The sequence below is a fragment of the Vidua chalybeata genome, chromosome 5, assembly GCF_026979565.1.
Source record: "Vidua chalybeata isolate OUT-0048 chromosome 5, bVidCha1 merged haplotype, whole genome shotgun sequence".
In the NCBI taxonomy this organism is placed as follows: domain Eukaryota; kingdom Metazoa; phylum Chordata; class Aves; order Passeriformes; family Viduidae; genus Vidua; species Vidua chalybeata.
In genome coordinates this window covers 39,044,522-39,071,379 of record NC_071534.1, presented here as the reverse complement: position 1 = coordinate 39,071,379, position 26,858 = coordinate 39,044,522, and the positions used below count along the sequence as shown (strand labels likewise).

At 37.7% G+C, this 26,858-nt stretch overlaps 1 protein-coding gene across 2 annotated transcripts in view; it reads right to left on the bottom strand.

The window, feature by feature from the left end:
• The window catches only part of GRIP1 (glutamate receptor interacting protein 1), a 309,828-nt gene that overhangs the window by 72,518 nt on the left and 210,452 nt on the right, over positions 1-26,858 (bottom strand). For both annotated transcript variants that reach the window (XM_053943227.1, XM_053943226.1), the window contains exons 3-6: positions 5,707-5,842; positions 4,628-4,773; positions 1,041-1,124; positions 134-209 (exon numbers count right to left, since the gene is read on the bottom strand). In XM_053943227.1, the coding sequence (XP_053799202.1) occupies positions 134-209; positions 1,041-1,124; positions 4,628-4,773; positions 5,707-5,842 (442 nt within the window). The remainder of the gene's footprint in view (positions 1-133; positions 210-1,040; positions 1,125-4,627; positions 4,774-5,706; positions 5,843-26,858) is intronic.

The window sequence follows — 26,858 nt, the reverse complement described above, 5'->3', positions numbered from 1 at the left end:
AAGACAAACCCATGAATTTCAAAAGACTATATTTAAATGCATCTATTTCACTCAAAATCTTAACTTCTGTCCCAAATAGTTCACCTTTCTCCATTTCTCTTTCACATGAACTCCAGAGAAAGATGAATTGTACCTGTCAGCAGGCCCTCCAGGTCTGACACATGTTACTACTACAGGACGAGATTTATTTCTGTCATCATGTGCTCCACCTAGAAAGGAAAAAGTCAGAGAAAGTATACCTTCATTTTATGCTTTTTATGAAAGCTCATTTCCAAAAGGCAAGCCTACATCTTGTTGCATGCACCTTCACAGATGGGCTAAAAAAATCAAAAAATGGCCAAGGCATTAATATGACCCTCCACTGAATTTTACATAAATAAAATAAACTTACCCTATATATAGATGAATCTTTAAAAAGATTTCTATGGGGGAATTCTTACTAAATGATTTTTTTTTTCTTAGAACCTTCACTCTGAAAATGTGATCTCAGTGTGAACACATTGTTCTGCAATGTTTGCAGCACAGAGAAAAAAAATCTGTACTTTATGTATACTCAGAATAATGAGTGACCACTAATAATTTATGTATTAAATAAAAAAGACATTTTCCCTGAAGAAAATAATAATTCATTATTGGAGTATATTAATTAATAGCTGCATCTTTTTTTCTGTTCTCCAAGTCAATGATATTTTAGTTGTACAATTCAGACTACCAGCAGTATTAATCAAATTTCATGCCTAATATATAATTTTTTTTTTTTTAAGAATGATGAGCTTCCTGGTGATTTCAGTGGTAGCAAAATCTGGTGTTATGTGACCAGAGTTTGTCATGTTTCCTTGGTATAGTTGATTACTTAAAATTCTTCCATAAACAAAAATTAGAGCAGCTCATAAAAGCAACACATGAGGGTATGAAAAATGCAATATATTGATTTTTACAAACTGTAAGCCATAAATCTTGACATATTTCTGAGTGCTTCAAAAACTTATCACTTTTATTTAAACAAGAAAATACAGAGTTCAAACTCAACAATAACTCACCTCTTATTACAAATCCAAAAGTGTTCCCCTCTTTATGTAAAGTAACTTCCACAGTTCTAAAGATGAGACCTGATCCTTGTACAGCTAAAAGAAAAAGAATCCAAACCGTAATGGTTATTATTTTTCTAATTATACACAAGATTCACACCTTTTCTAACTTTAGATAGATATTGAGTCACACAATTGGAAAGACTCAATTACAGAACACTCAGACTGAAAACCTGTAATTAAACAGAACTCATCCCCTTTTTGAGACAATTCTGGGCTAGATATTTTGCAGAGTGACAATGGTTTGGAAAAAAGACACAGATGCATATAACAGTTGAGGAATTTGAGTCTTACTGTTTAAATTATGGCATAATTTTACTTTTCTTATAGTTACAGAAGAGTGCTAGAAAACATGGAAATACACAGTGAGACAAAAATGACACTAAATTGTTAAGAGTACCTATTGAGCTTCTTGTTTAGCTATGAAAACATTTGCTTTTGTCACTTAGAGAGAAGACAATTGAGATTCTTAGGGTGTTTCTCTGATCTTAGGTTACTAGATTACAATGCATAATGCATTTTATTATCATAAGGACTTTTTATTCTTTTTTTTTTTTAATGTAGCACGCTGCCTTATAATTGGTGAATTAGTAAAAAAGTTCTTTGGCTTCTAGTTGAGTCAGTATTTTCTCTGCAAGTACTAAAGAACTGGTGTACAGCTAGACTAGAAGGTGAGAAGCTTAATGCACAGACCAATGCATTTGGATGTGATAATCCACTTTACAGAATTTGAAACCACTGCTGTTAAGAGACCAGCAGACAGTTTGCTATTAGCTTTTGCAGGAAAAACTTTGGCAGGGTCTAAGAACTCTATTTTCCAATGGGAAAAGGACTCTGTGCAAAATCACATGCACTCACACTTTCCACCTTCCAGTCAAATACTGCAAACAGTACAAACATACATAAAATTTAAAAAAAATCAAAACCAAACCAGCCCAGCTCTATAAAATACATACTCTGTGAGCAGCAGAACTAATGAAAACTTGTGCCATTTAATGTTCCTGCCCGCAATAACCAGAGTTACCCTGTCAGGATACCCTGAGGGGGCAATGGATGCCACAGGCTACCCTGTGTGTGCTGCCAATCATGAGGCATCAGGAAGAGCAGAGGGCACTCAGTGCTCTGTGTCCCTGTCTCTGAGGACTCCCTGGCTCCCAACTCACTCAGGTGCTTATTTCCAGGAGATATACTGTATGTAATGTACTTTTTTGGGAGTTTTTCAGCCCCTATTAAAAAAGTTACTGTAGGGAACCAGGAGAACCACCCAGTGAAATTACGCAAATCTCATTTTCTCAAGAAAACAGGTGAAAGACAGCCCTCCAGAGCACTGCTGTGTGCTGCAGTAATTCCTGCTACATCTTGAAGATCACCACTGTGTTATTGAGTCCATGTGGTTGTTTTCTTTTCAGTTAGAAACATTTTACTGACAAAAAAAATTAATTATGAGGAGAAGACAACTGTTGTCTTCATTCCTATTGACAGAAAGTGGCCTTGCATGTAGCTCATGATGAATCCACACTTCCCCATTTGTTTGGTGTGTCCTGTAACTTCCACTGGGGAGAGGTGAAACTCACAGTTCAGCAGGGAGGAATGGCAGCAGTGTCCTTCCACTTGGGAACAGCCACTCAGGTGGCTGTCCTTGTACCCCAGCCTCAGCCTGCTCTGGGAAAAAAATCCTTAACCCTTGCCAAGAGTGAAAGGCAGACGCAGGACAGGTACTGCTCACCTTCCAATTTTAAACACTGATGTGGCTCGTGCTGAAAATAGCAGCTGGATGCTCCTGCTGTGAACACTTCAGAAATGGAAGGAAGCACTACAGAGTGGGATTACCAGTGCTCAGCCAAATTTAATCCATCATTATTAAATGACTGACATTTTCTGGCTCTGAAACTATGACTATCCTCTCTCTGAGGGAACAAGCATGGGAACAACAGGATTTCATTATGTATGGGGCCGGGAAGGAAGTGTCAGGGCTTCTCCACATGACTTACTGGAAAACTTACATATTTAACAAAAGCAGCTTGCTCACAAGTAGTTCATGGAAACAACTAATTATCTCCATCTATGCTTGTATGAAGAGGCTGGAAATGGCAAGGACTTAAAGAAAAAGTTACAAATGCTGCTTTAATCTAGCATGTCAAAATCCAGTCTCAGTGAACAAGAGTGGTTCTTGTTCTATGCTCTTCTATGCTAGAAGAGGATGAAAACCAAAGAAAGCCCAATTGAATATATACAATACAAATAATGCTGGTGAAACAACTACATCTGCAGCAAAGTAACTGAATGCACCTGATTAATTCAGATACTGTGCTTCAGAACATAAAGTTCCCTCAGCACAAGCAAACACTAATCAACAGAGAACATTCAACATTTTTTAATGTGCTTGCCAGGAGGTCCTAAAAAAACCCAAATACGTAACTAGACTAACCCTCCAGCTGTTAGAAAGCAGTGGGGAAGTTCATCAGCTTCTGAGCACCGAGGACAGTGATGGATTTTTTTGGATTCTATTGCAAGTAAACTATTTAAGGAGACAAGAGCTTCCCAATTGGTACCTGTGATTCTTTTGGCCAGACACCAGGAAACCATATCTGCCCTCCAGTGAGCAGTATGAATGAGCATACACTCTTTCAAGGGTGTACGTGGTGCAGCCCCTTGGTGGCAGTCAGCCACCAGACACTCCTTCACGTTAGGTCCCAGGTGTTCAACTCACTGTTTTTCTGGCTTTCACTTCATACATGACAGACTCAATTCACACTGATTTGGTCCTACAGACACACCATTACAGACACAAGCACATAAAGACAGAGCAAAGGAGAGGCAAGGAAAACATTTAGTAGCACTCTGTAACTTTGATGTGAGCATAAACTTGTGTTTTGAAGAAAATCCTGCTCCGTGAAAGCCCTTGTTTCAATTACACATTTCTTGCAAGTTCATGTATCCTTATGGCCGACCCCACTGTGTCTTCTGCTCTAGAAATGAAATTTTGCCTAAATGTGGTGTCAGAAAAGACTAGAAGAATCCCAAAGGATGATGTTTTACCTAGGAGAAAGGGATGATGCTGCAAATGGAGAGAAGAAAGGAAAAAGCAGAGGCAGAACTAGCAAATACTCACTGGTCTCATCTCAGAGGATCTTACTGTAAAAAGGATTTACTTGCCCTGGAATCTACTTAATCTAGTTTCCAGTATTTAAAACTGCAAAAAAGCAAACAAAAAAATCCCCAAACAAAACCAAACCAAGCAACCAAAACCAACCAACCCTCATCCCTAGAAAACAAATCAAGAAAAAGCAGAGATTGATAACTCTGCTCTGTTGTTGGTGGCATTTCTGCTTCTAAAACATCTGAAAGCATCCCTCTGTATTGCCAGTTCTTCTGTACTCCATCAATGCCCTGTCATAAGCCACAGGAAAAAATACAATTAAGAATAGAAAATTAAAAAACAACCACTACAATAATGACTATTACCAACCATTCCCATCTCACTGTTGGCTATGTCTGCTATTCTGCATAGGTTTTCAGTTTGCTCTGCAAATACTTACAGACTGGAGGCAGCTCATACTCCACTTCTAACACAACCCTTTCACCAACATTCTTGAGCAGGCTGATGATCTCATCATGGCGAAATTTGGTCAGGTTGATTCCATTCACAGATTTTATGTAGTCCCCTATATCCAGCTGGTCACTCCTAGGGAAAAGTACATGTTCCTTTTGTGAAAGACAGATCTGATGAACAAAACGAAATCCTTTAAATTACTGTTTAGTGATTGTAAGAATTTATTTTCCCATGAATCTAGATTTAAATGAGTTGATTTTTGTAACAGAAAGTGGCATTTTAAGATCTTAATCTACTCTAGCTTGTTAAATATTAAAATAAGGACATTGTTGCATTATTTATTCCTGAGGTACAAAACCAGCTGTACAATAAAGGAGTTGGATGATTTGACTGGTTTGGGCATAGGATCTGGGAAGTCATCTTCTTCATGTCCCCATCCTTGTCTCTCTCTTTGGGAAATGTCCAAAAAGAATTTGGACATTGACTTCACAGCTTCACATCATATCAACAGGAGATGGCCAAGGCTAAAAGCATACGTTCTACTCAGTTACTTGGGATGATTTAGCTGAACCCTTATCTTTTGACTTGTCTCACTCATGACTGAAAGCTTTTTTTCTTTCCACTGTAGTAGTAATCAAGGTACCTATGATTTTAGAGTCTTTTCAATCTCTAAGCTATCTAATGAAGAATTTAAAAAAGAATAAAATTATGGTAGCACTATCATTCTTTTTTTTCCATTTTGTTGTTTTTTCCCCTCAGTATGTTATGCTAATTGTATTGAATTTTTGTTCAAAGACAAAAAAAAAAACAGAAATAGAACATATATAATTTAGAAGAAATACCATGAGTCTTATGACAACTTTGAAAGATTTCCAGTTTTTATCAAAGTAGCCTTGAGCAAAAAGAAGGACCAGCTGTTGCCATTTCCCTCAGAGGTTCTCCAGTGTGATAGGCTGCCATTATAGATGCATCAATCACATATTTTTAGGTGATCTTTCTGATGCAGCATGTATTTCTGAAGTAATCACATATTATAATGCATTTTGTAGCCTGAGATGTGGTTACCTAGCAGCGATTCCTCCTTGACGAAGGTTAGATACTCTTGGTTTCCCATCCTTGTCGATACCACCCGATACTGTGAGCCCTAGGGTGGTGCCTTCTTTTTTCATTAATTCAACTATTGTTGAGCCCTTGAATTCCTCTGTTGAAAGAAAATTATTCACACTATTAACATTTAAGTAGTAACACAGATGTTGCCTTTCCAATATGTCACCTTTTTCCCAAGAAAATCATTCTGTGTTAGTAAGAAATAACATGTACATCTGGAGATTTTTTTATGTTAAAATTTACAAGTTCTGTCCACAAGGCTCTGCATATAGATAAATCTTGAGCCATATGTTCTGTAAAAGGTTATTAAAAACTACACCAACGTGCTAGTATACTACCATACAGAGCTCACAAATATGAAGTCTGGGAACACTTATAACTAAAGATAGTTGTTTCACATTTTAAAAAAGCTATCTTTTCTCATTTTCTGCTCTCTACCTTTGAACTCTGTGTTTTATAATGCACTTCAACTGATTAAATAGAAGGGTAAACCACACAATGATATAACAGAACTATAATTTTAGGTTCAGACTCACTTTCAGGCCTCTAGCAGATGTCAGTGTTAATAGAACAATTGAATATAGCAAAAACCCAGACAGAGATACATCACATCTTAACAGTTTTATTCCTTATTTTTACATAAATACAGTTCCACTGTAACTCTCTGCAATTTCTGCAGAACAGGTAAATAGTAAGTGAAGGGCTTTCATAGTGATTAAGTGTATATAAATTTTCCCTCACATGCTAAAATACCTTCTTTTGCAGTTTCTTCATTCTTGGAAAAATGGTAAGTTAATTCTACAGACAACAAAGGCAGGTCACATGCAGCAAAAAGCCTCAAACTTCAAAAAGAGATGTCCTTATTGCACAAGGGTGGACAAGGTAACCTACATATGCAGTTTCAGCAAGACTGCAACTCTTTGGAAAGCCACATGTCCACTATATGCAGTCAGGGAAGACCTAGTAAAACCACCAGCTGCCCAGGTATTCTGGAAAAATACATGAAATCCTAAAGAATCTGGAAAAATCCTGAGAGGATCATCCATCTTGGGATCATCCATCTCAGGATCCTCCTTTTCAGTACTAATACGCAGCTTTTAGGTGAATTGATCAGCTACAAACATCATATACTACCTGTAAACAAACAGTATGTCTGCACTGCATTTAATGATGAAAAGATTTAAAGATGAAAAGCCTCCCAAAAACCAAGCAAGGTCCTTGTATATATTCAAATGTTCACCAGTAAGTGTAGAAGTAGCACTATACAAATAGCAACAAGGCTCTATCAAGATAATTCCACATAACTGAGGAGATGACGTAACACATTCTCACCTTATGATGAAGAACTGCTGCCCTGAACAAGAATTGCCAAACCACCACCGTTACCTCTGTATTTGAGGAAATGGTGGCAGATAGAGGAAGTAATTCAGAAGAGACTTCAGTCCTAGTGCAGAGGCTTGTAAACCTTGGTAGTACTTCTATTAGGATTACTGCTGAATTTTTTTCTGATGTGGCATCAGCCTGTGCTCCTGCTCATTTCTAGGTGGCTGACAGGCGCTTCTATCTATTCCAACTGATGATGACCTCACTTCAGTTATTCACATTTTTACCATTATACAGCATGACTTACATGCTTAGACAAGAATTCCTCTGTACTTACAAAAGCTTCTACTACAACAAAATTCTGCAATGCATTCAGCAACACAGGTTGTCAGAAGCAGACAGTAGCATAGCTAACTGGTGCATTCTCCAACTTGGCTGACACCAAACCACCATTTGGTACCATCTGGAAGCTGTTGAGCTCCCATAATGTTTGCTCACATCTGGCCTTTTTGACAGTTCAGAAAGAACAGATGTGACTACCTGCTTCTGAACATGTAGACATGTTGCATAGCTGTAGAGATGCTGTGGACCAAAATGCTGCTTTCACTTTTATAAAAACCTGTAAGTATTCATAATGAATACAAGAGTTAGTCATGGTACTAATGGCAACTGGCCATTAGTGGTACTAATAACAACATTGGCACCCATGACGCAACCTCAGGTGCTCTGCCAGTGCGTGACACGTTTATTCAGGGTTTACTCAACCACGAGATCTAGAGTAAAAAGGAAAATTCCCCTCTCTTCCCACCTCCCAGACTGAATCCTTCCTTTTAATTCTCAGTAGTACAATCTGGCTTTCAGCAACCATCTAAGATTTTTTTAAAAACAAATACTTTGCCACAATGCATATACAGGACATAAACAATGCACTGCACCGCAATGCAATACCTAATCTTTCGCCATAGCATAATACTGTCATGTGTTTTGATCTCTTGCATAGGTTCTGAGTTTGCAATCCAATGCTGGGCAATACTCTGCTGCCCAAAGTACATGTGGAACAGATGATCCAAGCAGTATTTTAAGCAGGCTAACAATTATATAATTCCCTTCAACTACTGGCACAGAAAGTGATGACCAGGCTCGTTCCTTCTCACCATCTATTATGACAAATTTCTGTTTACCTCTGCCAACAGAACACTGACTTCTAGGCACTCTTCCTTGGTAGGCAGGAGGGAAAGATGCACCAGCACTGTAAGGGAGGGGTGGTGTGAAGTGCTCATTGCACACTGATAAATAAGGTCATCTAGGCGTGCACAGTAGTTTCATTAGGTTTGCTGCTCTGAAGGATTTTGTAGCTTTTGTTGTACATAATCATATCAAGAAGAAATTAAACTACCTAAGCTGGTTTTGCTTATAAGAGACTGTTATCCCTGCAAGTGCTCTGAACCAGGCCCATTTGATACTCTCATCATTCTATTTTTCATCTTCGCTTTCTTAAATCGCACATGATTACTGTTCTTATAATGCTATGTATGACATGCTTACTCATCTGCATTGCTTTGGCATTATTATTACAGACTAATCCCACTGGAGTATTATTGAAATGCTCAATATCAAAACAACCCTGGGACTTCATTTCCAATCCAACACGCAACTGGAATCTGTACATGCTATTCCCCAACTAATGCAAGGTCAGCCTCTGTTTCCTAGTTAAGACAGTGCTATGTTACAATCTGAGGGTAAAAAATCAAACTACTTCATGCATACCTCACTCATAATTCATTACTTATGCCAACCAGCAAACTCCTAATTAGTTAGAAGTCTCTGGAGTCTGTTCTTTCCTACATGTACTCCCACACGGGTAATAATATTAGCATAGTCAGCATCTGAAGGGAAAGCACAGAAGTTAGTTCCAGACTTCTTATGAATTCACACTTGGACTTGCCTTCCCTCAGCCTATGGAGGGGAGGGTCTTGGGACTGGCTCAGGACTTCCATTGCTTCCTGCTGTTGCAATCCTGGGTACATGACTGTCCATGCTGCACCAGCCACTCTACAGCTTTCTTGGCATCCACCTACCTCTGGTAGGGGGTTCAGGAATCCCGCTGCATCATGGAGATGGCATGGCAAGGGGAGCACAAACATGCACACTTTTATGCACAAGCAGATATAATATGAAAAAGAAAGGTTTCTGCTCCAAAGAGCTTCCTCTAGATCTCCAGTTTTGTAAGCAGGAGCATACACAGCAGCTGAATTCTAAAGAAAACATTACATTGCTGCTGTTTTCTCATTTGCTGGTCTGGATGCTTTTCTCAGGCTTGCTGTTCCAATACCATGACTATGTGTGCCTGACTTGCAGCTGGATCAGATGGTGCATTAACACTGTGATCTGCCCTGCAGCCTGGAGGACTACAGGGATACTCAATGTAGCACAAGAAAGCTTCAAATATAAAGCAGATACTCAAATTCAAGACTGGCTAAACCTTACTGTGAGAGAATGAATACATGAAACAACTTGCAGGTAAGTAAAATTGAAGAAATACCATGACCAATTTTTCTTCAAGAATAATAGAAACATGGTAAAGCTTCTAGTATTTTATACATGAGTAGACTCCTTGTCCTTTTCTACTCTTTGGTGTATGTAAGTAATACCTTTCAATAAATAAGCAGCATGGAAAATAAATTCTAATGAGACTTATGAACCTGGAATATATTCACTTCTTCAAAAATAAAACAATACTAAATGATAGAAGAGATTTTTTCATAGAAAAATATTTGAAAGCTGAGTAAAAATATTGAACTCTTAGTAAAAATTTGTATCATTTTATCAATTTTTCTCATTTATTTTCTTAATTACTACAATTTTACATCTTAATGTACATATTAAAGTAAAACTCAAAAATATTTGCCTTCATTTCAGATATTGAGGCCCTTCTGTGAAAATTTCATTTTAAAACCCCAAAAAATGTCTAAAATCTACACAATCAGGTCAAGTGCTTGCTTCTATTCTCCACCTAGTGAATGAGTTTGTTAAGTGCAGCTGGAACAGGGCATAAATAGGACTGAACATAAAAGTAAAAAAACAACAAACTTGCTGTTATTGACATTTTTCTACCAAAACCATATATAATTAAAAAGTAAGTAATTGGTGAGTTTGCTGAAAATATAGTGAATGCTGTCCTTGAATGGATTTTCCCTTGTATGTCAGCAGAAATTCTGCAGAGAAAACATTTGCTTTACATCCCAGTAGGCATGTCATAGCTTAATAAGAAATCACATAAAGATAAAGTCAATTCTTTGGGAACAGACAGCAGTTTGTTATAGTGGAGACATCACATTTATTCAGTGTTTCAAGTCCTGTAGGCATGTGTATTTCTCTTAGAGTTACAAGAGGGATGTCAAGAGATGATGAACAGTCCATTCCTTGTTGCTCTTTTCCTGACTGGCTGTCACTAACTTGTAAACCACCTAAATTTCTATCAAAAACAAACAAAACCACATCACTGAGGAGAGTCTGAAGACATGGAGCTGGTCACAACCTACCCTGTGGCCTTCCCTCCAGCCTGTGGAGGGAAATCCCCAAACCAGTCCTAGCTCAGAAGCAAGCAACCCACAGTGGAAGACAAACCGGTACAAGCTGTGGCAGAGCACATCTACGAGGCACAACACACCACAGTTACCAACAACACTGTGATTTAAAACACTGCCAGTGCAGGCTGCCTTGGGTCAGCAACCAGGTTAACCTCTCTAAAAGTACAGGTGAAATGTTGTACCATTTTCAGTGAAAGCAAAGGATATAGGTAAGGCTAAGACACTTGCAAAAAACTGTCTAAAACAGATTCAGTTTACACTGACACCTGTTCTGATTGTGTACAAGGCATTAGATTATCTCCTTTTTATATTTTTTTTTCCCCAGCTATAAGAGCATCTACAAGATGACTTTGGCATTGCAAAAATATTACCTAAAATCCAAATACCTTCCACCAGAGCTTATAGACTAGAAAAAGTCTGCCTAGCCTAGGCATGATGCATAAAAGGAAATAAGGGTATTTTATGATCCATCACAAGCAGTGATATACAGGACATGATCACATAATTCACTGAAAACACCAGGCCTGCAGGACAGAGCAGCACAGTTCACACCTGGGTTCATTGGTTGCCTGTCTAAAATGAGCTTAGCTCTTGTGCTATTTGGTTTTGAGTACATTTTTCATATTCACTGAATCCTTGGCAGCCGACACTCTCTAAATCCCAACTGAGGCATTCAACAAAAGTGGTCTTCAATTTAACCACAAATGTAAGCATTATATTTGAAATTCTGTTTTTAACTAAAATATCAGAATTTAATACAAATATCTCGAGCCTGAAAACCAAATAACCACCAGAAAGCCAGCTGCAGACAAAAAAAAAAAAAAAGGCTCTTAATTATTAAGGAAAGAACCTCACCAATTTCTTAAGAGAAGAGTACTGAAAGAAACATATATGACACAGTTATCAATGCACACTACAATAACTTCAGTAATTACATTACAGGAGTGAACAATGACTGGAGTAAACCATTATTACCTTCCCAGGACTTAACATTTGCATCCCACAGCCTACAGTGCAGCCCCAATGCTTCTCCAGCAGCAGCACAGCCATCCTACCAATGGCATGTGCTCCAAGTACCACATCCTGCTTGCTTGCATCTGATTCCACTCCTTGTGGACAGGAATAGTAGAGAACATTTGCCAGAAAATGAAAAAAAAGTGTGGCATGGCGTAAAATCAGTTTTCACGGTAAGCAGCTTCACACAGAAAAGACAAGAATTATCTCTGTGAAGTCAAATTACAAAGGATGGCTTCATATGAGAGTGCAAAAAAAAAAAAAGCTGCTTTGAACTTAGAGGAAAAGGTGGCCCAGGACAGCAGCTGTGTAAGAAGCAGAGAGGTTTCTCCAGACTAACTGTGGCAGATATCGAGACTAAAACAAGAGATGGATGGCCACATGTCTAGATGCTTTGTCAAGCCAGATAAGTGCTGGTGAGGGAACAACAACAGGTTTTTTGGTCCACTGGATAGTGCTGCTTACAAAAATTCCACACTGAAAGCGTTTTCAAGCATGTTTTTTCTGTTTTGCTTTTTTTCCTCTTGTATTCGCAATTGAATTACACAATGGTGCAAGAACACAAAATGAAAAGAGATGTTGATACTCCAAATCCTCCCAAATATTCCAAGTACTATCAGCCTAAAATTATTCACGACATTACTTTGACAGATATTGTGCAAAGAGATCAACTTTATTTATCTTGATATGATATGGCATCTGATTCTTCTAAGAGCTGAGTCTATTAGGAATTTTTGTCAGTGAACACTTGGGAATTCTTGTCTCTGTATTTTTTCTTTTACTCTACATCAGAGATTGGAAAAATCAGGCTAAGCACAATCATTCCCTATTTATAATCCCTGAGCAGAAAAATTCAACTGGAGGAAAAATTATTTTAAAAAATTATAAAACATTAAAACATTTAGCTTCAGCAAATATAAGACTATCCAGATTTAGTTAAATCACAACAACAAAACCTCTTTGTTTATTATTATCTATAAGAAAAAAAAAATTATCCCTACAACTTTCTCAGTGATGTAGTCTAGTGAAAGCACATTTATTCCTTAAGCTAGCTGGGAAGTTCTAGTGTTTTCATCAAGGGTTTTCTTTTAGAGTGTATCTACACTGTCCATTGATCACTTGAAAATCTGCAACCATCAACTTCTTTATCTTCAGATGAGGACCAATTCTACCTTGAGGCACTTGCTATGTTTCAGTAAGATCAAGCATTTTTTTGCTTCCTCATTATCTATGACGGCAGTCAAATTCCTGAACATCTGCTGGGTCCAGAGCAGCTCACTAAACTGTGAAGGTGGAGCTTTATGAAGCAAAGACATTGGAAGGTAAAAATGAGCACAGTGATGAACGACTTGATGGTCTCAACCTTCACCTCTTCAGGAGATATTGCAGGGCTTTCCAGAGCTCAAACTTCCTTGCTTCCACACCGTATCATTGCTAGCTTGGGTGGGGAAGGGGTAGTAGAAGGTACTTTTGAGCTGAAGGTTATACCCATAGTTATCTCAAATTTGTATCTCCCACATGAAACAAGCATCTCCTTTTGAAAATTTTGATCATGCGATAAGCAACAAAATCTTAAACTCAAGAATGGCTTGTGCATCAGCAGTGAGACCCTGATTTTCTCTGCTTGTCTCTGACAAGCAGTGATGAAGACAGGATAGAGATCCGTGACATTAGTCTTTTCTACATTTCTGTCTGAATGGGATAAAGGCTTCATTACCCCTCCTTTGCTAGTAGAAACCCTACTGTGCAGAACAGCACAGAACTCAGACACTAATTTAGATTTATAAAACTTCTTCCCATAATTCTAATGAATTCACCTCCAACTTCCTCTTAATTTCTTTTTAATGAGAAATTAACACCAAGAGAACTCTTGATAATTTGTGTTTCTTTACACTGATGTGTCACTGCTCACAAAAACACAGCCTAACTTGCAGTTTCTCTGCTTTCTACAGTTACCAAAATGGATGAGGCAGGATTGATTACAGGACTGATTGCATTTGTGCATTTCAAAGCAGGAAAGAACCACTGAAAACAATTCTCGCCCTCATCACCTGAGTGACACAAGCAGAGGAACTTGATATGGCGGTATCTCCACCTATAGATTACCTTTTAGAAAGATATCCAGTGTGGCTTTGAAAGCTTTGAAAGTGATGAAAACTCTGCTACGTGTGTAGATAATGTCTATCTGATTTGGGAGTAGAAAAGCCTTCAAGACAAAGATCTCATTACAGTACCATTATTACCTTCAGGATATCCCATCGATGCAGGACTGTGACCTCTGATCAAATTACCTCTTTATCTTTTTTCCCTTTCAGATTAAGAACTGTCTGAACTGCTTCAGTTTTTGCGATTTAAGATATAGTTTACCACAATGTTTTAACATTCTGTTGCTACCAGGTAAATTTTAGCAAGAGTGTCATTAAATTACATATCTCCATTTGAGCTGTCATTTATTTTTCCTGACATACCTTGCATTGCCTCTCATGATCTACAGTTTCTATATAATGTAATGTTTTAGTTAACACAGGACAGTGGTTTTCCTTTTTATGACATGGAGCTAGATCACTAGTGTCATGGCAAAACCAAAGCAGTAAGGATAAGAAAAGGATATAGTAATGGTGTCACTTCTTTTTAGAAAAACTATCGTTCATGCATTCAAATAGTGGGTAGTGAATTTTCAAATATTTGAAATTTGGAGGAATGGGACTGCGTAACTTTTCATAGTACATAGATTAAGGAATAGATATTTAAGTTTTTAGGGGTCATATACATAAATGATTGTAGAACGAATACACCTGAATTATATGCATACCCTGTCCTTCCACTTGGCAGTACTGAAGGAGACTCAGCATGACAAAAGGGTTTATCAAAGTCTTTGTGCAGAAGATTAGGCTATCCTTGAGAAAATGAGATATGGATGAGAAAAATGAGAAATATGGAAAATGCGAGTGAATGTGCTTCCCACATATTTTACCTTTTGTCCTTTGTGCTCAGTGACCGCTGATATCTTTATGGTTTGCTTACTCTTCACCTTTGTGGAAAACCCCAACCCAGAAATGCTGACCTCTGGAAGATGGTAGTTCAAAATCAGGCTGGATGAATGCATTGCTACAAATGGTTTAAAAAGTGATCTGTCAATGACTCATTCTTTTTGCATACTTCAATCTGATATAAAACTAAAGTTACAAGGATGGCTTAGGGGGCAATTTAATATGCAATCCAACAAACAGAATGCACTGATTTTTACTAGGTTTCTATAGGGGGGAAGAAAAGTGCCTGTGACAAAAAGATCATTAACTTACTCAATATTCAAGATGAAGAAAAAACACAGTTAAAGCCAATGGAAAAGGAGGGTTAAAGACTGCAAAATAAGCTACAGGTTTATATTAAAATTTACCAAATCACAGAAATAGTGATGACTTTAGATATTAATTAGCATTTAAGATCCACAAGAATTTACTATTCCTGTCAAGTCAGCGTGCCAACATGGGGGGAAAAGGCGGAAAAAAAGAAAAGGAGTAATTGAGGCATTTCTGGGCTGCTAACCTGTGCTCTGGAACTCTCTAATCAATCTCTGTACTTATTCCCTGAAGTTTAATGTATGCATAATGAACTAATGGCAAAGAGGGATGAAGACAGATGCCTTCATTTGCATGAACTAGCTTATTAGATAGTCAAGCTTCCTGAACAAATCACTGCAGAAAAACAGTAAAATACCCAGCTGCAAGAATCTACCTACATGATTTCTTTTTTTCATCTAAATTGTCACCATATCCCATTAAATTAGCACAGAGACGGAGATGGCATCGTATCAGCACATAGTGACATTGCACACACTAGCCTGTGAGACGATAGGAACATTTCACATCTTCAGGTCACTTCAAGAAGGTGTTTGCAGGTTTTTGTAAAAATCTGAATGTGACAGCAACATAAGAGTCTTATATTATCCCAGAGCATCCTCATTATTATATATAGGAAGAAGACTTTCCTCTGTCAAATTTCAAAATATGAAGTTTTCATAGAAAAGATTTTGGCTTTTTTTTTTCAACATTTACTCTTATTCTCCAGAAACTTTGGGTGAAAAGTAACAAAGATTACACTTACCTTCCTCTCCAAAAACATTAAGACCTGCTAACTGTATATTCTGGTTCACCTCTACTTCAAAAACACATCTTGTCTGTTGGGTCTATTGCAACGTCCTTCTCTTCTTTCAGTGACCAAGAAGTTAAAACAGACAGGAAAATGTTTATATGGATTGAAGAAATAGCTAAAATCTTCAAATAGACTGAAACAGATAAAGATTCAGCTAAATAGTATTACCTGGAGGCTTTAATGACATCTTTCATTCCAAGCACAGTGCATTGTACGGAATCTCAACAAGGATGCAAATGAGGAAACTGCTAACACAACTCAAAGCATCTTGTTGAAAATACTTCTTTTAAAGTAAGATTGTCTGTGAAAAAGAGCTGACTCTTAATAAAGGCTGTGCTTAAACAGAAGGAAACTGCAGCATGAGAGCACTAAGAGTTGCTGACTCCATGCAAACAATTCACAAGATGTGTTTGTCTCTGTTTTATTTTTCTCCTCTGCTTTTAAAGGATATACTGCTAGCATTTAAAAAAAAAATCTAAATTATTTTAAATGTACAAAAATCACTTAAGGAACTTAGCAGGCCTTTCTCAATACAGAGGCTTCAGCACAGAGATCTTCCACTATCACTGAGAATAAAATTTGCTAATCAGACCTAGAGAAAAAGTTATGGAATTTTTACATTTCATATGGTTCCAAGTTGGTACAAAACTTTGCTAAGTTACACAAACAAGTGCATTCTTGGTTTTTTTCCTCTCCACATAAATTTTTTTCCTCTCCACATAAACCAATATGTGTTTTTGAAATAAACAAACTTCTGCTCCCCGTGGTCTTACAAAATGTCTGTAAGGGAGTCCTTGCTCCAGATTTTCTTTCCCTTCTTCATTTGCCTAAGGTTGTAACAGGTCGGCACATTCATAATATTTTCCTTAGTGAAGACCCAGAGCTTATGATGGAGACAGAAATAATTAGCCTAATGTTAGCTGCTACAATCTTATAAGAATGTTTGGTATGGATTTGAGTTCATAATGCTTAATTTTAAGTATATATGCATTTGAAAAATACAAGATGATGCCCTGACATCTTCTGATTCCCATGTTTTGACTACTGGTCAATGATATTTTTATAGGGTAGTAGATATATTAAAATTTGCAGTGGATCAGCAAATAAAATATTCTAGTCCCTACTCCAATTTTATACACAGAGAAAACTAGGACAATAAAATGTATTTACAACTTGACAAAAAATACTCCAATTTCCCCAATACCCTTAACTCACGCGATGAAAAGCACATCTTACCACACATTATAATCATATCCAGCTACCATCCTCCTTGGCTAGCACTTAAACTAGACTGACTTAAACAGCTTTCCTCTTATTTTCTGTGGTGTGCGATTAAGTAAGTCAAGCTTCGAGATTGGATAGATGTTCCCATCCACTATATGCTCTCTACTGCACCATTACCTTTTGTTAGTGGCTAAGGAAAAAGCCCTTGGCTTTTAATGGCCTCATCAGTTATGCACCATCCTTATAATTAAATTGCATAAGTTCCTTACTAGGTATCTAGGTTTGTAGCTACAAGTTTGTAATGACTTTCAAATATATTTGCTAAACTTTCAATTCCAGAAATAAATCTGAAATCTTTCTGAAAGAGAACACTTTTAGTCTCATGTGAATATGTTAAATACAAGTTTTTTAGAAATTATTAACTGTACCATAGCCTTTTTATTCTTGATAGATTTGGTCCATTTTGTTGCAGTCTTGGCATAATGGCATGATTTCCCTGTACAACCTCTATAAATTTTTACTCCTCACTTTCTTCTACAGGAGCAATATTTTGGGGTTCAACAGTCACATTGTGTTATCAGGTACGATCACTCATCATTCGGCAGTGATATCTAAAATTCAGCTCTAACACGTCTCATTTTTCTATGACATTGTGTCTTTAGTATCTCAAAGGTCAATGCTCATTTTCTATATCATTTATCCAAAAAGTATTCAGGGTCACAGTGTCATCTAATACAGGAAGAAGGTCTTGGCAGAATCTTGCCTCACAGTTATATATTAAGCTGGGCTCGTTTTGCTTCAATTAGCATTGAAAACTGACATTTGTTCCTGCTTGGATTGCTATTCACAGTGTCCTTCTACCAATGTTTTCTGTGAATAAAAGCAATGAAATCTCCTGACTTTGGCCTTGTTGCTATTTTCCCCTATTAAAATACTCATTGTTTTGATTCTTTGTACTCTTTTCAGGTTGGTAATAAGGGAGACTTTACTGGAGAGCCTTCTTTATGTGTTTATTCACATAACATCAGTGGATTCCCCAAACTACACTGACATAAAGTGAGACAGATACCTGCAATCTGGACAAGGACAATAAATTAAAAAAAAATACTATCTGCATTCTCCTAGCCTGTATATCACCTATAAAGTTAAAAAAGTACCTTACTCTACCAATGTAAAAGATGTCAATGGATGTGTGTACCTATAAATAAAAAAACCCAACAGGTGCCCAGTAAATTAATTACAAAATTAAATTTGCCCAGATGTTACTTGGGAACCCTTGCAGGTGATCAAACCTCTCACTGCCCAGGATAATTAATATAAACCATGAATAGATAAAGAAGACAGTTTAACACAGCAGTACTTAGCATACCTTTGTGTTAGTGGAGTAGTGACTGTCACTCAGATGCTTTTTCTCCTTCTTTTGACACAATTCCCCAAGATTATTAGTAACAAAAGAGAGGACAGGAAAGTCATGAAAGAGTTTTCACAGTAGTTAAAGAAAAATACCTGGGAGGAAAGACCCCTGAAGCACAACTTGATTACTTTAACAATGGGAAGATTAAATGGTGATTTTATAGTGAAGTGACTATAAAGGATGAGGTGAATTTTGATGAAAAACAACTCTTTCTTACAAATGTGGTGAACCTGAACTTGCACATACTCAAACTAAAAATAAATGCAGTGAGTCTAACCACAAAAGGTTGTGATGGGTTTTGCATCACTGGCAACCACAAATAGATTGAATGTCCTTCTAAAATATAATTCAAATACCAGCTGAGATACAAATAAATTCCAGGAAGCTGTATGTTTAGTTCAGACAGTCGCAAATACCTCTTTTGACCCCATAAATTAATAATAAATACATCGAAACTTGAACAGACTTTGTTCTTACCATTGCACTTTTAAACAGCAAGGAAACAAAAGCTAGTTTGCACTGATGTTATAATAACTGATATTATAGAAACTTCTGGTCTTTCAGATCCTGCACAAACCAAACCACTTCTTTTATTCTGCACTATGAGGCATGCCATTACATCTCTGTCTGCCCCATGCACCACGAATGTGATGTGGAAGACAAACGAGCACCAGAATCTCTTTTCCTCTTTTGATTGTAAGAAATTAATAGAAAGCATGAAAATGCTATAAGGCAAACAAGCAAAGAAACCTTTTCTCCATTCTCCATACAAAATACTTTGAGCCTTTTCATACTGGCAAAATGGACATAGAATTTTATAGCAACAACAAAAAAAAAAATTAAGATTTTTGTGTACAAATCAGGGTGTAGAGTGAGAATGAGCAGCTTTGATCCACTGATACAATTGAAAAGAAGAGGCGAACTACTATCCAGATCTGGGGTAGCATATTTTGGTGTTACCTTAGTAGATGGTATATTATTTCCTTACTATTTTCATGCCCTGAAATGATAATCACTGAAGAAACTGAAAGAGATATTAAAAAACCCCTGAACAGATGGAAATCATGCATTAAGTCCTTTAAAGAGGTATTAGAAAATATATTAGGAACATTAAAAACATCAAGTTAATTATCTATAACTATAAGATAAAAATATATTAAGTGCAAAAAGACTCAAGCAGGCAAATTATTAAAAAATTATCCCAAACTTCTCAGAGGAGCAAATTTCCCAGACCTTAAAGGAACGAGTCCAGGTTTTGTTTGCTAGTCATATGCTTCTGTCTACAGATTGTACAACACAAGACTTTTGAAAGAAAGCAATGCCCTCCTGAGTCAGATCAACACTCCATCTAATCCTCCTCCATCTTGGAAAGCAAGAAAATGAGGCTGAGTGACAGCATGAGAGCCAGTCTACTTTGCCCAGTCTGGTCCTGCCACAGTTCCTCGACATCCAGTAGCGTCACAATAGAGACTACAATGCTTCTCAGTCTTTTTAATATTTATATATGAAGCTCTTGGCAATTAACTTATCCAGTCTCTTCTGAATGCACTGACACAGTCTGTACACACAGATTTACTGCTTGGTCTTCCTCTCTAGAGATACTAGATCCATGAGTATCTCAACATAATGATGCAGAAATAGTTTTGCTGTTGAATACACATTTTTCCTCCAATACTGGACTGAAAGCAGTATAGAAAAGAATGTTGAAATAGATTTCAACTCAGAGAAAAATATATTGCTGGAAAAATTTGTAATACATTTCCTTACTTCTGAACAGACCAGGGAGCCTGAGCATTCCCCGTGGGTCTTCTTCTCAGGTACTATCTATTTTTCTGAAGATAGCCCCTCTTCTTGCCCCAAGAAAGCCCAGCTGTGCTATCCTGTGAAAATGCAGTCATTTTTCAAGAGGACAATACTAAACTTTAGCTTCTCCTCAGTCACCCAGAAGAACCTCTAGTTCTTCAGTCACCCAGAAGAACCTCTAGTAGCTGTAATAGGTTGCTGTATTCCACAAGGGACAGTCAGTCTGATTCCACAAAGTTTTACAACTTCTTGTAGACAGCAGTGACTGTTTCGATTGGCAAGTTTTATGTTCAGCCAGTTGCACAATCCCCAGGTTACAAATCTCCCTCTGCTTGGCACCTCCTTCCATGACTGTTTAGCAGCATACAGTTTTCCTCCCTCTTTCCAAGCTCGCCCAGCTAGTCCAGTGTCTCTTTCAGAGACTGTCTTCATGCTCCTATTTCAAACCTAGTCTTGACCGTCTTTCCTTTTTTCCTTGTTTCCCTCTCCTCACATGTCCACTACACCATGCTTCCTCTTCTAACTGAAACCTTTAAAGGAGAATAAATTTTTCAAAGACATCACCAATGCTTTGATAAAAACGAACAAAACCAACCATCAGAAGGGTAACTTCCCTTTGTGGAGCTTAGAGAGCATGCCAGAATTGTAGAGGAAAACAATTGTCCTGGAAGATGGGACCCCCAACCTCAGGAGATGCACTGATGCTTCCCAGCCTATCTTCAGGTTCCAGGCTCCACTGAAAAATCTTGTGCTATCACCGTGACTGAAGGCAGGCGCTAGGGACTCGTGCTTCAAACTAGCAAATGACCAGAGGAGTACATGCACGTGTAACACACTGCAAGCACATTTGCTGAGTATAGAACAATTTGCTCAGAACTGCCGATCCCTGCCCCAAAATGTGTATGCAACAGCTAAACTGCTGAGACAGTTTTTTTAATGATGTTACAGATGCTATATGGTATATCATCCTATACTGCATATAGCTAAACTGATTTTTCTGGAAAAAAAAATGCAGCTGCAATAAATTAATACATTTTACTTTGAAAGACTAAAGGTAGGCAAAACTATATGCAATTAAATCCAAATACACATGAATGAAGGAGTTTGGTACCATCAGCAACAAAACCTGTTCCTGGCTGTGTGAACAGTGAAAATAATTTCAAGTCAGTTATATTTTCAGACCTTGAATCAGTTGGGTATTTGAAAAAGTGCATGTTCCTTGTGTATAGTATTGCCCTTAACACATTTCCTCCTTCATAGTAAAAGGAGTCAAATGAGATTGCTCTCTATTCTAATCCTTTTCAGTACTGAGAAACACCAGCATGCAGCAGACACGTAAAGAATATGTATAAATAAATCATCAGCAATCTCAATTGGGTAAGAACTCAGTGACCTTTGTTAATTTCCTACAAGACACAAATTTCTTTCATGTTTATCTGTGTATGAAACATGAATGACATATGAAGTCCTTCCAACAAAGTTATTTTGATGAAAAGGAGGAAGGACAAGAAAGAAATCTTCAGTAATGAACATGAGAAAGCAAATTCAGACATTTTCAATGTCAGTGGGAAGGAAAAGACATATAGCTCTGCAGCTGCTTCACAGACCATTTGGTAAAACTCCAGCAGGTTAAACAAACACACAGGGAAGCCTGTAAATGATACAGCAACTGTAGCCTCTCATCAAACATGAAAATCAGCAAATGACTTTGCAGATATAATAAACACCTCAAGTGCAGAAAAGCTTACTAGCCTGTGATCTGCATTTCACAGGTCAGAACGCTTGCTTCTGCTCAGAAATCACCCAAGATCGTAACCATAATAACTGTGACTGCAGAGGTTACAGCTAAATGCTTAAAATCTCTTCAGTAGCATTTTGTGCTGATTTTTAAAAGTACATAGTGAAAGTGTCTATGAGAAAAATGCAAATTGAGGGAAAGAAGTGCTTTTGCAGACACATACTTGAATTTCCTAACCCAGCTTTTACTAATACACGTTTTATTTTCAAGTCTCCTGTGATGAATTTTTTTTCTCACCATGAGAACTATGAAAAAGGTTGAGGATGATTTTGCAGGTTTTCTCAGGCAAATCATGCTCTTACTCTGCAAAACCAGTAAGTCAATGAAGTCTATTTCACATTTTGATGGGGGATGAAGGATTAGGTAACACAGTGCTGCATCTGTGACATCAGAGTGCTTCTGAAATCTGAGGGAAGCTGAAGTTAAAGGCAAAGCATGTTTCTTTTGACAAGGATGGAAAAAGTGACTGAGGACTGCACAAGTCAGGCAACATTGCTTGAGAAGGTGGCTCCACTGTGGCAAATGATGCAAGGGGGCCTGCTGATGTTAGGAGCACTGCCAAAAAATAATGGGATTGTTTAAATCTTCTGCAGTTTTATTCAGCAGAAGAGCCTGAAGGAATTCGACCAAGTTAACTGTGGCATGAGAACAGCTGCTTTTGAACACTCACTGTCCTGCCAATGCCATATTAATCACCAAGAAAAACAAAACTGGCTCTGGAGCTGTGTTTGCACATAGGCAAACACGCACCCACAGGGATGCATTGTCCGTCTGCCACGTCTGTCAGTCACCGGGAACCTAGCTCAGATGTTAAGAGCAGAGCTACAGGAATAACTTGGGAGGCATCTTCCCTCCTGAGCAGTGCCACTTAATGGAACGTAGATCCCAGGATCACTTCAGAAGTCTAATTTTTTTTCAATCAATGTGGACTTTTTTTTTTAGAAACCCTTTTATCTCTCCATCTTACTTTCCAGATTTCCCATTTTTTTCTGAGATTATCTTGCAACAGAAAATTAACGCGCTCCATCTATTCTACTATTACAATATGCAGTACAGAACTTTTCCTCGTTTAAATTGAGGCACAGCACACACGATCCTAAATTCAGCTAATGCAATTCTATATTGGCAATTCAATGACATCGTAACTGGATCACATGTTCTGGCTTTAATTTAGACTGGATTCTGGAATTTTTGTATTTTTATATATATACACACATATGGAGATATATATAAATTCAATTACTTTCATATTTCTTCACAACCTATGCTTGCTTCCTGATAGTAATTTTCTGATAGTATTTTTATTTAAACAGATGTTTCCAGATGTTACAAAAGCCCAGGAATCATAGTGAAGAAAGAAGAAGGGTCTTGAAAATTCTTCAGCTTCCACCTGACCTACATTTGAGTTCATCAGCTGTGGGCAGTAGACAAACCCCTCAGGAAAGCCAGATTTGATGCAGCTTGAGAGAGAATATGAGCACTTGCTGCTGTGGGCCAGGGAAGGGAAAAAAAGGAATATCTCTGTATTTTTGTAAACAGCTCCTCTATGTGTTCAGAGCCAAGGACCAGATGAAAACTGCCTTACTGCCTTCTAATGACATTTACATTGTGTATTTAAATATTTCAGAGCCTGAAAATTCCCAGGATGTTAATTATTTGTTTTATTACAATAATTTAGTATTTCATAGCTTCTCTTAGGAATATTTTGTGTCCTAAGCAATTACTGAGGACACTACATCATACAGCAATTACTTTTTTAGTATCAGCTCTGTAAATATTATCTTTTCAAGGCATTTTAAGCTTCTGTGATTTGCATGTGCTCCCTTCTAGCTAAGCAGTTCAAAATTCAGCCTACCCTAAAATTATGTTTGTTTAACATTTCATTTTTGCATTAAAATCCTGTTACCAAGCTCCCCCCAAACAAAGCTGCAAAACATCTACTAACAGCAATTCCAGATCTTGAGCCACTGCAGAGGATGTGCTCAGGGCTGTACATTCACTCTATTTTCTCTCCAGTTTGATGGCTACCCTTGTTTTTGAGATCAAACACTGTGCTGAAATACAAAACCTGTATTACAGCATGCTTCAAAGAATCAGGTAGTATGGAAAGAAAGTGCAGTATTTACACATGTACAAAGGAATTGAAAAATCTAGTTGCTTTAATTTCAGACTTTAAAGTCGTGACAATTTTCCTTCAGAGCACAGTGACCTATTTTAATAACTGACCTGTTAGTACCTCCCTGCAGCTGGGTACAAAACTTGCAAATGACAAATAAAAAACTGGTTAGAGAGAAAAAGAGGCTCCTGTTGGTGGAGAAGACCTCAAAAGAATGATTTATCACATCTAGTTTGGTCTTTTCCTGCTTGTCTTTGCAAAGGTTGGCATGCACTCTCACCATAAATGCAGATACTTTGCCTGTTCAGCAGATCCGTTATCACTGTGGAGTAGAAGGTGGCTGGAATGACACTTGGGAAGGCTCCTGTGGGTCCCAGAGGCAGGCAGAGCTGGAGCACAAGGGTTCCATGGGAGGCGAAACAACAGTGGCTTGGACAACATGGTGAGGACAAGACTTCAAGAGCCTTCTGCTAGGTGTGTTGAGCAGGGCAGAAGGCAGGCAGCTATGTTATTCTTCTGTCCCAGACAACAGGAAGACGCCTCTCTTTGAGGGAATATTTCCACTACTCTTTGTTATTTGGTGCCCGTTTCTTGAACAAGAATTTACTTAGGAAAGAGACAGCTCACAACTGCAATTGTCCTAAGCTAAACAAAATCTCTGAATTCACAGATGCTTCAAATAGCTCTCCCAGTGTATAGTTCACACTACATTTCTTCTGAGTCCTTGACTACTTCAGGCAACAAGATTTTACATAGTCAGAAGTTTGAGACAGTGCACATGTCTCTCAGTAGACAGAAGAAGGAAGAAGTATGGATTTAATTTTTTTTTTAATTTAATGCCAATTAGATTGAGCACAGATTCACTTTTCCCAAAGACACAAAACAAAAATGAAGCACTGAGAAGCTGAAACATTTCACCTCAAAAAACTGTGGTTTTTTTTACTATTTTTTTTTTTAGTAATGGTAAGTTTTAAGACTCAATAAAAAATATGGAGTAAAAACAAAACAAAACTTTTGTTTCAGATTCTATGAAATATTTTAATCGGTCTTAAATTTATGGTGTCTTATTCTCACTTCACAAAGCAATAATTTTTATTCTTGTCTCAGGTCACTACATTTCCCTCCATGCCCCCAGTTTTCAGTATGTGAATTGCAAACAAAGAAACAGATGTATAAAGTGAACAGTTTGCACATCATTACTGTTGACTGATTTACCCATGTTGTTAAAACAGATAAGAGGGCATTGGATTTTAGTTTGGAAATCATGGGAACAGCTATTCAGCCTGCCCATATTCAGGACGGCACAGGAACACGCTTATCTTGAAGTAAATGTTAAGGTCTCCTTGACTTCAAAGTGCCTCTTGAACAGTGCCATCAGCTCTTGACATTGTATCAGTGCCACAGGAAGAGTTGATGTCCTTTTTAAAGCTCCTGCAGGAATAAGCAATCCCAGGAATTACACCTTTGGCTCACCTGCTATGGACCTAACACTTGCCCTTGGGCTGGGCATTGCCTGGACTCACGACAAATCAGGAAACCTCAGTCCAGAACTCAAGGGAGCTATGTCCATCTAAACCTAGGGATTCAAGAGGCTGCCTATCAAATACCCTTATTTTAAATTACAGTTGTTTTTAACTGCATCTATGATTGTGAGGGAAGGGTCTAACCCACAACTTCTGAAACACATTGTTTTCACTGATGTGCCTTAACACTAGTCCTGACAGTTTTTTCAGTGGAGCACAAAATACTCGCTCCCTTGGCTTCCATAAGGACAGGGTAGCAATAAGGGTTCATTATATTCTGCTTGACAGTCTAAATTTAAATATTTAGAGGGAAAAGTCTGTTTGTTTCTGACTGCAAGCTGCTTCTCATACTAGCATTACCTCAAGCCTTACTTTTAAGTTAAGAAATTCTGACTGTGAAGCTAAGTAACATTTAAAACAATCATGTATATATAACTGCAACTAAACACCTACACATATGCAAAATAAAGTCCATGTTTCAAACTGCATTATATTAATGCATATAATTTGAATTAACTATTATTTCAGCAATTCTGTAAATCCCTTTGAAAGGATCTGTTGCTTGTTGATTTTGCACCATGTGAAGACACGGTAAATATGACATGTAGTTTCATTACATGAATAATGCATTCTGCATCTCAAATAAGCAGACTCTGCTCCAGGGAGATGCTTAATCCATTCCTTCCTTCTGGGGATGAAAGAAATTAAACTCAGTGCACTGATCTCACAGTATGTGCTCATCTGACTTTAATTATAATAATAATTTCAACATTTTTTCCTGTAAAATAAACCAAGCCTGAGCTCCATGTAACCTCTACAAAATTACACTACTTCTCTGTGCACTCAGTCAGTGCTCATCAATACTGCTCTTTCAATACAGTTTCACATGGAAGGATAAAACCCACCTCTAGAGGTTTGCAGCTGGTATAGTAGCTTCAGGCCTCACAGCAACAAAAACTCGCCTTTTTGATAGTTGCCAAGAGGATGGAGCAGTGAAATCCTTTAAAGTGAATTCAAATGTCATGAGAAGGGACTTTCACCAGACACGGCGAGAAGCTGCAATCCCATTACCAAGCTGGAAGATTTACATCTCACATCCTGTGTATTTTTTTTCACAGACTGTTCAAACCTGTGCAAAACTCTGTATACAATC